The sequence below is a fragment of the Procambarus clarkii genome, chromosome 56 (assembly GCF_040958095.1).
Source record: "Procambarus clarkii isolate CNS0578487 chromosome 56, FALCON_Pclarkii_2.0, whole genome shotgun sequence".
NCBI lineage: Eukaryota > Metazoa > Arthropoda > Malacostraca > Decapoda > Cambaridae > Procambarus > Procambarus clarkii.
In genome coordinates, this window is record NC_091205.1 from 32013700 (window position 1) to 32027307 (window position 13608).

Sequence of the window (13608 nt, forward strand, 5' to 3'; positions counted from 1 at the left end):
TTTCTTACACTCATCAAATTTGTCATTGATCATATACATCCATCATATTCATACATTCATCATATTCTTACATTATTCTTGTCATACCTTCTTCTTACATTTATCTTATTCTTACCTTTCTCCTACCTGCTCCTAACCTCACTCTCACCTTATATTAACCTGTTCCTTCCTCTCTTCTTTCAAGTATCTAGCAGTTGGACACCTTTATAAGCACTGTCATGCAGTGTCCTCCTACGCGATTGCTGCCACATAGTAAGGACTGATTATCAAAATGGGAGCATAGCACGTAGTATATCCTTTCACTACTAAAGATCACATTCACTCCAAATAAATCTACAACATACGGGGTATTCATGCCTGTGCCACCTCTTGGGTAGCTTAATCTTCATCGATCATCACCGAAACGTCGTCGTTGCTTCACTTTCCTGATGTGTGGGTTGATCATCATAGTAGTTGTATAGTTGAAGGTTAACATCTTAGAAACTACCAAACTAACTACACATTATTAACATCTTTGGAACTTATTAACATCTTTAGAACTAGCTACGTATTATTAAGATCTTCGAAACTACCAAAGAAAAGTAAACATTATTAACATCTTTGGAACTTATTAACATCTTTAGAACTAGCTACGTATTATTAAGATCTTCGAATCTACCAGAGAAAAGTAAACATTATTAACATCTTCGGAAGTACCAAGCAAGCTACATATTTTCTACATCTTTGGAACTACCAAGCAAGCTACACACTATTATTAATGTGTAGCTAGCATGATATCTCCAAAGATGTTAATAATTTACTTGCTTGGTAGTTCCAAAGATGTACAAAATATGTAGCTTACTTGGTACTTCCAAAGATGTTAATAATTTTTACCTTTCTTTGGTAGTTTCGAAGATCTTAATAATACGTAGCTAGTTCTAAAGATGTTAATAAGTTCGAAAGATGTTAATAATGTGTAGTTAGTTTGGTAGTTTCAAAGATGTTAATAATGTGTGGCTAGCATGATAGCTCCAAAGATGTTAATAATGTGTAGCTTGCTTGGTAGTTCGAAAGATAATAACAAGGTGTAGCTAGCTTGGTAGTTTTTTATTATTATGTAATATATAATACAATATATATAATACAATATATATTATACAATATATATAATGTAATGGTTTATAATACTATTTTATATTATTATTTTTATTATTTTTTATTATTATAATCTGCACATTATTAACATCCAAAGATGTTAATAATGAGGAGCTTGCTTGGTAGTTCCAAAGATGTTACTAATGTGTAGCTAGCCTGAAAGTTTCAAAGATATTAAAATGTGTAGTTAACTTAGTAGTTCCAAAGATGTTAATAATGTGTAGCTAGCATGGTAGTTTCAAAGAAGGTGTATGTTAATAATGTGTAGCTACCTAGAGAGTTCCAAAGATGTTAATACTGTGTAGCTGGCTTGGTAGTTCCAAAGAAGGTTAAGTGTATAATTAGCCTGGTAGTTCCAAAGAAGCTGAATGTTTGCAATGCTGTTCAAAAGCAGGTGAATGTTAGCAATGTGTAGTTAGCATGGTAGTTCAAAAGAAGTTCAGTTAATGTGTATGTTAATTCTGCGCAAATACCAGATTTTCGAAAAGCAGAGTTCAATTATCTAAGAAATGTTGTGGGTGAAATAATTGGAACGTCCTGGGTATAAGGGTGTGGGTTGGTCTTGGAGCGAGACGTAAACCCAGCGATGGGTGATGTAAAAAGGGATTTCGATATGGATTCAAAATTTAGCTTATTTTAAAAATATTCTAAGCATAGCATAGGAACGTAGTTTACCATACAAATTGAATAGATAGAATAATAATGACCCAAAATGGATAACAAAGGACCTGAAGAACCTAATAGGTAGAAAAGGAGCTTGGTACAAAAGAATTAAGAATGAGGAAGTCAGATTGGAACAAGAATTCGTCCAACTTGTTAGAAATGTTAAAAAATAGATAAGGTGGGCAAAAGGAAACTATGAAGTTCACTTCGCAGGGCAAGCAAAGACAAATCTTAAAGTTTTGTTTTTCAGTTATATCGAACAAAGATTAGAGAAAGGACAGGTCCATTAAAAACTGAGACAGGTTAGATAACTGATAATGACAGAGAGATGTGCAGTATTTTAAATAAATATTTTATCTCGGTATTTACTAAAGAAGAACTGAACATTATACCTTGAGCCAAACAAGTCTATGTAGGTGGGGAAGAGGACAGGTTGACTAGTTTAGTAGTTACCAGGAAGGATGTTATTAAACAAATAGTGAAACTCAAGCCAAACAAATCCCCAGGGTCTGACGAAGTGTTTGCCAGGATGCTTAAGGAATGCAAAGAGAAGCTTTGCTAGCCATTGTCTACCATATATATAATAAATCATTAGAGTCAGGCAGAGTGCCAGAGTCGTGGAAGGTTGCTAATGTTGCACCTATTTTCAAGATAGGTGATAGATTATTTGCATCAAACGATCAGCTAATTACCTTTAGGTCTATTTAGAATTTAAAAACCAAAAAATCTATTAATAATTTAAAGCCAAAAAATCTATTAAGAATTTAAAATAAAAAATTCAATGCACGAATGTTCGTAATAAGGCAAATTGGACACTTGGATGTATTAATCGAAGCATTACTAATAAGACACCTGGTGTTGTTCTTCAGCTATATCTTGCTCTTGTTAGGCCCCATTTAGATTATGCAGTTCAGTTTTAGTCATCGTACTATAGAATGGATATAAATTCACTAGAACCCGTCCACCGTAGGATGACAAAGTTAATTCCGCATATTAGAAACCTATCACATGAAGAAAGATTGACAAAGCTTAATAAATTACATTCGCTGGAAAGGCGAAGAGTTACTGGTGACATGATAGAGGTGTACAAGTGGATGAATGGATATAACAAAGGGGATATTAAGGGCTGATTAAAAGTATCAACACAAGACAGAACACGAAACAATGGGTATAAATTGGATAAGTTTAGATATAGGAAAGAACTGGGTAAATACTGGTTCGGTAACAGGGTTGTAGACTTGTGGAACCAATTACCACGTAACGTGGTGGAAATGGAGTCCCTTGATTGTATCACACGTGGGTTGGACACGTATATGTGTGGGATTGGTCGGTTATAAATAGGAGCTACCTCGTATGGGCCAATATGCTGTCTGTAGTTACCAATATTCTTATATTCTTATAACACACAGAAATCACAATAGCGTGATGCATCAAATTAACATATCCACAAGGAGCGTGATGAGGGTTCCAACCTTGCCTTGTGGAATTGTGTAAAACCCTGGTTTGTGTCTCGGAGAGACTGCAGGATCCGTGTGGGAGCAGTTGCACTCCCGGTTGCAATTCCTTTACCATGTCATGGAACAGCAGATTAAGGCCCGTCTGGAATCCTCTCGGACGTAGGTTCGAACCTTCATCACGGCCCTTGTGGATTTGTTCATTTGATGCATCACGCTATTGGGATTTCTGTGTGTAATGAAGGGCAAAGAGGTAGAACTTCTTGTTGACGGAGCCCTGGTGCATGGAGAAAATTTTGTAAAACCCGGGTTTGTGTCTCGGAGAGGCTGCAGGACCCGTGCGAGGGCAGTTACATTCCTGGCTGCAATTCTTTTACCATGTCGATTAATCGCGAATGCAGTCGATTAAGGCGCGTCTGGGATCCTCTAGGAAGTATCTTCGAACCCTCAGCACGACCCTTGTGGATCTGTTCATATGTTCTTATGTGGTGGAAGTTGGGTCCCTTGATTGTTCCAGGCCTGAGTTTGACATGTATATGATTGGGATTGGGTCGGTATAAATAGGAGCTGCCTCCTATGGGCCAAGAGGCCTTCTACAGTTATTTATTCTGATGTCCTTATGTTCTTATAGTTTACTGGGTATTTGCATCTGGGTAGCTGGGACACCTAATCATGCACAGGATACATGTATTAGCTTATTCTGCATTAGGCTTACCTCTCTTGTACTCTGCTTCAAAAGTTGCTAGTTTATAGGATCAATTCTAATTAATAAAAATTAATAATTTTCACAATGATAGTTGCATAAAATGAAAGTAAATTTTTCGATCATTTTGTTGTGAATTTCGATATCCTGAAAGGTTTTGACGATTGAACAGAGTGTAGACGGTCTGAGCGGTGTGAGGAGAGCCTGGGAGTGTGCAAGTCTGCGTGTAAGGGAGAGGAGCGTGAGGTGGCTGGAGGCTGTGGTGGCCGGGGCTGCAGGTGTTGCACCAGACACCATCCGACCTGTCCTCACACCGCTGCCTGTCCCGGCATCTGTACACACAAGACGGACTGTCGTGTACCTCTCACCTACTACCATTGCTCCGGAGACGATTGTATCTGCTGTCAAAGTAAGTATCCAACAAACACAAGTTTAATTGTATTCTAATGTTACACACTCAAGAACTGTGTGGCTCACTGAAAACACTGTTTAATAATGGACAAATTGCAAATAACTATTTACAGACAGGCCTAACTAAAGAAAAATATCAGGTTAAGTACTTACTTAAAACGACCTGACAATCATACACTAACTTGACTAACGAGCAGATATATATATTTATATATATATATCTACATATATATATATATATATATATATATATATATATATATATATATATATATATAAATATATATATATATATATATATATATATATATATATATATATATATATATATATATAAATATATATATATATATATATATATATATATATATATATATATATATATATATATATATATATATATATATATATATACATATATATATATAAAGACGTCAAGCCGCCTGCTATCGCTGTATCTATCGATGATTTCTGTGTTGTTTGCTAAGATTTCTCTGGTGATGGCACACAAAGCAGAACGCTTTAAAAGAGACCAACGTCGTCTATGCCTTCAAATACCCTCTTGGGGACTGTAAGCTCCAAAAAAACAGTATATAGGCAAGACAACAACATCTCTTTCTAGGCGTTTAACGATGCATAAGCAACAGAGCTCCATTAAGGAACATATAATCTCTTCCCACAACCAAACCATCGCCAGAGAAATCCTAGTAAACAACACAGAAATCATCGATAGATGCAGTGATAGCAGGCGGCTTGACGTTTGCGAGGCACTACACATTAAAAAGTCAACACCAGCAATCAACAGCCAATTAATGCACAACTATATTCTACCCACATCAAGACTCCGCTCCAATATAGAAGCATCAAGAAATATGGACCAATAGGCTTTCTACAATCACTTCCATTCAATACCCATTGTTTCGTGTTCTGTCTTGTGTTGATGAAATTAATACCCTATTAATGCCACCTCACCCCATCCACCTCACTCAAATGTAGATCTAAACAAATCGGAGATGTGTAAGTTCTATTCAGTTGTGTATGTGTAAACTAAAGTCTTTGAAAATGTAATAAGTTTTACGAAACGCGCTCAAGTGTCGCGTCAGACTAGAAATAAAAATAAATTTTGGAGATTTGATTTTTGAATTACCACCAACAGTAAAAAGAAATGTACGAAAGATCGAGAAAATTCGTGTTAGAATTATTAATCTTACTTTTTCGGTCATATTTAATAATATATGTCTACAGGAAAGACTGCTACCAAAATATACTAATATATATATATATATATATATATATATATATATATATATATATATATATATATATATATATATATATATATATATATATATATATATGTCGTACCTAATAGCCAGAACGCACTTATCGGCCTACTATGCAAGGCCCGATTTGCCTAATAGGCCAAGTTTTCCTGAATTAATATATTTTCTCTAATTTTTTTCTTATGAAATGATAAATCTAACCATTTCATTATGTATGAGGTCAATTTTTTTTTATTGGAGTTTAAATTAACGTAGATATATGACCAAACCTAACCAACCCTACCTAACCTAACCTAACCTATCTTTATAAGTTGGGTTAGGTTAGGTAGCGGAAAAAGTTAGGTTAGGTTAGGTTAGGTAGGTTAGGTAGTCGAAAAACAATTAATTCATGAAAACTTGGCTTATTAGGCAAATTGGGCCTTGCATAGTAGGCTGAGAAGTGAGTTCTGGCTACTAGGTACGACATATATATATATATATATATATATATATATATATATATATATATATATATATATATATATATATATATATATATATATATATATAATCAAAATATTGTTTCCAATTGGTTTATTTGAATTATTATTATTATACTATGTTAAGAACATAAATTATTGACTTAGTTATGTTAGTTAAGGTTACATTAAGATAGGTTAGGGTACGGTAGGTTATATATATATATATATATATATATATATATATATATATATATATATATATATATATATATATATATATATATATATCTTAGGGAATATCAGGAAAGGGGGTTAGGTCAAGGATTAACCTAACGAATGTTTAATTATTGCATTTTTCCAGATAATGTTGAACAGTCGACAACACATCAGACCGGTCAAACAAACCCATCTGGTCAGACAACAAATCCATCAGGTCAGACAACACATCATTCAGATCAGACAACAAATCCATCACGTCAGACAACATATCATTCAGATCAGACAACAAATCCATCAGGTCAGACTACAAATCCATCAGGTCAGACTACAAATCCATCAAGTCAGACAACAAATCCATCAGGTCAGACAACAAATCCATCAGGTCAGACTACAAATCCATCAGGTCAGACAAGAAATCCATCAGGTCAGACTACAAATCCATCAGGTCAGACTACAAACCCATCAGGTCGGACTACAAATCCATCAGGTCAGACCACAAATCCATCAGGTCAGACTACAAATCCATCAGGTCAGACAACAAACCCATCAGGTCAGACCACAAATCCATCAGGTCAGACAACAAATCCATCAGGTCAGACCACAAATCCATCAGGTCAGACCACAAATCCATCAGGTCAGACTACAAACCCATCAGGTCGGACTACAAATCCATCAGGCCAGACAACAAACCCATCAGGTCAGACAACAAACCCATCAGGTCAGACTACAAATCCATCAGGTCAGACCACAAACCCATCAGGTCAGACAACAAATCCTTCAGGTCAGACCACAAATCCATCAGGTCAAACTACAAATCCATCAGGTCAGACCACAAATCCATCAGGCCAGACAACAAATCCATCAGGTCAGACCACAAACCCATCAGGTCAGACCACAAACCCATCAGCTCAGACCACAAATCCATCAGGTCAGACCACAAATCCATCAGGTCAGACTACAAATCCATCAGGTCAGACCACAAACCCATCAGGTCAGACCACAAATCCATCAGGCCAGACAACAAACCCATCAGGTCAGACAACAAACCCATCAGGTCAGACTACAAATCCATCAGGTCAGACCACAAACCCATCAGGTCAGACCACAAATCCATCAGGTCAGACTACAAATCCATCAGATCAGAGCACAAATCCATCAGGCCAGACCACAAATCCATCAGGCCAGACAACAAATCCATCAGGTCAGACCACAAACCCATCAGGTCAGACCAGAAACCCATCAGGTCAGACCACAAATCCATCAGGTCAGACCACAAATCCATCAGGTCAGACTACAAATCCATCAGGTCAGACCACAAACCCATCAGGTCAGACCACAAACCCATCAGGTCAGACCACAAATCCATCAGGTCAGACCACAAATCCATCAGGTCAGACCACAAACCCATCAGGTCAGACCACAAACCCATCAGGTCAGACTACAAATTCCGGGACAGGGATATCAACCAATGAAATTGGAACAACATCAACCTCCACAACGGGCACAACATCAACCTCCACAACGGGCACAACATCAACCTCCACAACGGGCACAACATCAACCTCCACAACGGGCACAACATCAACCTCCACAACGGGCACAACATCAACCTCCACAACGGGCACAACATCAACCTCCACAACGGGCACAACATCAACCTCCACAACGGGCACCACATCAACCACCACAACGGGCACAACATCAACCGCCACAACGGGCACAACATCAACCACCACCTCCACAACAACAGCATCAACTACTACCTCCAGAACTACAACATCAACTACCACTTCAACATCCACAACTTCAACTACAACTTCCACAACCACAACATCGTCTACCACCACTACAACATCAACTAGCACTTCAACTTCCACTTCAACAACCACAACATCAACTGCTACCTCAACAACTACAACATCAACTACCACCTCCACAAGTACTACATCAACTACAACATCAACTTCAACCTCAACATCAACAACATCAACCACCACTTCCACAACCACAACATCAACTACTACCTCCACATCCACAACATCAACATCAACTACCACTTCAACAACTATTACATCATCAACAACCTCTATAACAACAACAGCAACCACCACCTCCACAACCACAACATCAACTACCACAACATCAACTTCCACCTCTACAACTACAACATCAACTACCACCTCCACAACTACCACTTCAACAACAACAACATCAACTACCACTTCAACAACCACAACTTCAACTTCAACTACCACACCATCAACTACCACACCATCAACTACCACACCATCAACTACCACACCATCAACTACCACACCATCAACTACCACACCAACAACTACCCCCGCCTCAACTACTTTCTTCAACCTGGGCTAAGGTATGGTGAATGTTGCCTGATTCTGGTATGTGATGTAACTATATAACCTGAGGTAACTCGTGTTATATACGTAACTCGTAACTCGACAATAACCTAAGCTTGTAAAAGCACCTTAATCACCTTCAGTGATTAAGTGCTTAATTGCACACTATTTTCTCTATCCGCTACCTCACCCCTGTCAGTGTAAAAGAGACAAATGTAAGTGAATGCATGTGGGTGTATGTGTGTATGTATGTTTTTATATATATATAAATATATATATATATATATATATATATATATATATATATATATATATATATATATATATATATATATATATATATATATATATATATATATATATATATATATATATATATATATATATATATATATATATATATATATATATATATATGCGAACAAGCCTGAATGGTCCCCAGGACATATGCAACTGAAAACTCACACCCCAGAAGTGACTCGAACCCATACTCCCAGAAGCAACGCATCTGGTATGTACAAGACGCCTTAATCCACTTGACCATCACGACCGGACAAAATGAGGTGATAGCCGAGGCTATTTGAACCACCCCACCGCCGGCACTCGGATAGTTATCTTGGGCATAGCATTTTACCAAATCACCTCATTCTTTGGGGCAACACGTGAGGAACACAAATGCGAACAAGCCTGAATGGTCCCCAGGACATATGCAACTGAAAACTCACACCCCAGAAGTGACTCGAACCCATACTCCCAGAAGCAACGCATCTGGTATGTACAAGACGCCTTAATCCACTTGACCATCACGACCGGACAAAATGAGGTGATAGCCGAGGCTATTTGAACCACCCCACCGCCGGCACTCGGATAGTTATCTTGGGCATAGCATTTTACCAAATCACCTCATTCTTTGGGGCAACACGTGAGGAACACAAATGCGAACAAGCCTGAATGGTCCCCAGGACATATGCAACTGAAAACTCACACCCCAGAAGTGACTCGAACCCATACTCCCAGAAGCAACGCATCTGGTATGTACAAGACGCCTTAATCCACTTGACCATCACGACCGGACAAAATGAGGTGATAGCCGAGGCTATTTGAACCACCCCACCGCCGGCACTCGGATAGTTATCTTGGGCATAGCATTTTACCAAATCACCTCATTCTTTGGGGCAACACGTGAGGAACACAAATGCGAACAAGCCTGAATGGTCCCCAGGACATATGCAACTGAAAACTCACACCCCAGAAGTGACTCGAACCCATACTGCCAGAAGCAACGCATCTGGTATGTACAAGACACCTTAATCCACTTGACCATCACGACCGGACAAAATGAGGTGATAGCCGAGGCTATTTGAACCACCCCACCGCCGGCACTCGGATAGTTATCTTGGGCATAGATAGTTATCTTGGGCATAGATGCTATGCCCAAGATAACTATCCGAGTGCCGGCGGTGGGGTGGTTCAAATAGCCTCGGCTATTTGACAAATATCAATAAACTTTTAACAAATATCAATAAACTCGTAACAAATATCAATAAACTTTTAGAGTGGAATCTAGGAATATTACAAACACCCATGTGATATCAGTCAACAGTGCACTCTATAGTTAAAATAATTATAACAGCACTACAGGGCACGGCACGAAAGAACTGAACTTAACTGAAAGACTCTCCATTCACAAGATTGGAGTGAAGCTGTTTCACTTCACCCATCACCAGGCAACTGCCTCCCTCTAACCCTCTTACCAATCAGAGGCAGCGCTAAATCCGTCTAAACTTATCGAACAGAACTGACTTGCTCTTCCAGTCAAGTTTGCCCACATACTACCTAGTTATAAATAACTTTACAAATTCACTAGATATATCATAACACTCCACTTATTACTCCAACAGTCCAACACATATCATCCTAGGTATTTTTTTATCTAAATATTCGTGGACCGGCAGTAGCGTCGCCACTGGGAACTTGCTCAACTGACAAAGCTCTTTCTCACGCTTTGCATTTCTCTCATTTCTGCTTGTTCCTCTTATTAAATATACTATTCAAGTCGTAACAGTTTGCTTCTTTTTTAAACAGACCACTATGGTTGTTACACTCTGCTTCTTTATTAAACAGTTTGCTCATGTCGTAACACTTTGCTTCTTTATTAAACAGACCCCACAGATTGTAACACTTTGCTTCTTTATTAAACAGACCCCACAGATCGTAGCACTTTGCTTCTTTATTAAACAGACCCCACAGATCGTAACACTTTGTTTCTATATTAAACAGACCCCACAGTTCGTAACACTTTGCTTCTTTATTAAACAGACTACTCAGTTCGTTACACTCTACTTCGTTATTAAATTGACCACACAGGTCGTTACACTCTGCTTCTTTATTAAATTGACCACACAGGTGGTAAAACTCCTTCCAAGCCAGAAGGAAAAAAGAATTACTCTACTTGAAGAGTTGTGGCATTTTTTTTTGGCTGTTGGGGGAAGTTCACAAAGTTAAAAGTTAACAATTCCAACATAAGTATACCAAATTTAACATAATAAACCAAAATAATATATCCTGGTATAAACAACCAAAGACTACAACAATACATATAAACTCTTCAACAACATATATAGGAAATAAGGAAATACATAACTCATCATCTCCATCGAAGTCACCATACTAATCCAAAATGTGAACATCAACTCTCAATAAGCACTAAACCATAATGCACAAAAATTATTCCAATCCACCAGATCACAAGCTCTGAAAGTCAACACCAATACACAAGAATCAATAGGCACTGTACTTTATTCACAAAAAGTATATCAGTCCAATACATCACAATCTCTGAAAAAACACAATTTATTTCCATCATTACACACTAATAATTTTTTTTAAATGCACATGAAATATAGTGTTACGGACCCGAGTCCAGCGTCCGAGCACGGAGCAGTGACGACCACGCCTTCTGTGGGTCAGCTCCCGAAACCCCCTCCAAATGGACGACGCCATCTAGTGAGGACGAGATATACCGGCCACAGGGGCTGGTTTCGCGCCTTAAACAGCTAGTAACATAGCCGCTGCTGACCTCTGGTGAGGTGACGCTTAGACAGCAACGCCATCTATGGAGTGGATAGGTGGGCGTTTGTGTCTATGCCTGTAAGTGAGGTGTCTTAGGCTGTCCCTAGTACTGATGACGTGTCTGATTACAGAGTCGACCTGGGACTGCTGGATTGGACGATGGGCAGTCTACCCAAGGCAGCCATAGTATCTCCACGTGTTTGCTGCAGAAGCTGTGAGTCCCCCCCCCCCCCGGATGAACACTGTTGTGTTAGCCTGCCTGTGACGAGGCAGTTGAGGAATTGTCGTACCCGGGGATGACTGGTGGAGAAAACTAGCCAATGGGGTGTTGTGGTGAGGAGAGTGATCAGCGGAATCACACGAGGCTCCTGCCTAGGGCTCGCAACCCTAGTATCGGTCGTGGAGTGTCCTACGCAGCGTGGCTGATTGGAACCTGCCAGCTACAGGCTGGATTTGTGGTTGAAGGCCTCCACGACGGTGCACCCAGTGGGACTGTGATTTGGCTGGCCTGTGGCCGGGGTAGACTCGCCTAGGGAATCTAAGGATTCATCTTGAGGCCACAAGAATAGGACCAGGGCTACTCGTCTCGAGCACTGTGAAACCTCCTGAGTCTTCGGAAGAAGAAGAAGTCATTGTACATAAGTGTAGTCATAGTAACTGCGTGTGACGGTTTATATATTTATTTATGGTGGTGGTGTAATAATATATTTAGTTTAGTGAATTTGTATCCCTTCCCCTTTAATTTAATTGCGTTACGGAACACACCCCTTGAAAGCCACTACTAACTTGGGGCCGGATACCCAAACTCTAATAACATCAGAGAAGAACCCCAGTTGCGACCAAATAGGGCCGTAACATATAGCAATGTGCAATATCACACTCCTCACACATAATCCAAAATATCACCAAGATCATCAGTATCCACAATGACATCCTAGTCATAATCACCATCATCAAAATCATGAACATCAGCAAAGTTAACATCATTAATGTCCATGTAACAATCATCAATATCGCAAATATCATGAACCTCTTAAATTTTATTATCAACACAAACCTCAATATGATTATAAATGACAACATCTTCAATATGAAACTCAACATCATCATAATTACCAATTAACATAACCCGTGTTATGGCTATACCGTAGCAACAAAATTACTATCAGCAATATCATAATCACTAATATCATCAAGGTCCAAATTCTCAGAATCCAGATGATTATCCATATCACCCCTATCATCATCATCAATATTATACTCATTATCAATATTTCAAGCATTTTCCATATCAGGAACAACATGACTAGCAAAACTATGATAAATATCATTAATATCAACATATTCCACATTACCAAGAACACCATCATTAATTTAAACCAATACATACTATACATACCAAAGACTGTACAAAATACTGCACAAAATACCTGAAAATTCACAATATTATAATCCACCAAAACAAATTGGAACATTAGTTCACCATACCTTCAATCAAAATGACATTATGAACATACATTATCAATCAACATATCAACAATAAAAATCCCGAATATAACACATTTCTACAATGTTACCAAGAAGTCTTGCACCTCAGTTGATCCCTTGAATTTAACTTTCCTTCTGAACCATTGTAATAATGGAGTGTAACCCTGGTAACACTCCTACCAAAGTATCTGAAAGATCCCCCACATTCTCATAAATTATTCCCGTATATATTTACTTGGGACAAGGTATTGTGCAACCGTTGACCATTTATCTCCTCATGGCTTAGCTTTACCTGCAACCACCATATAATCAAAACATGTTACAGTACAGTGTTCAACAGAACACTTAGAATACATTAGA

The 13608-nt window shown here is 38.4% G+C and overlaps 1 protein-coding gene across 1 annotated transcript; it reads right to left on the reverse strand.

The window, feature by feature from the left end:
• Positions 1-7761: 7761 nt before the first annotated feature.
• Positions 7762-12990, reverse strand: LOC138353240 (uncharacterized). The gene is made up of 2 exons (XM_069306127.1): positions 12907-12990; positions 7762-8700 (listed from the first exon to the last, which is right to left on the reverse strand). The coding sequence occupies exons 1-2, from the start codon at positions 12988-12990 to the stop codon at positions 7762-7764; spliced, it is 1023 nt and encodes a 340-aa protein (XP_069162228.1).
• Positions 12991-13608: the final 618 nt, after the last annotated feature.

Excerpts from the sequence above, each read along its gene's own strand:
- LOC138353240 (XM_069306127.1), bottom strand. The coding sequence starts at position 12,990 with ATGGATAATCATCTGGATTCTGAGAATTTGGACCTTGATGATATTAGT. Across the intron at positions 8,701-12,906 it reads ATAGTAATTTTGTTGCTACG|CCCAGGTTGAAGAAAGTAGT; the intron begins GTATAGCCATAA and ends ACCATACCTTAG.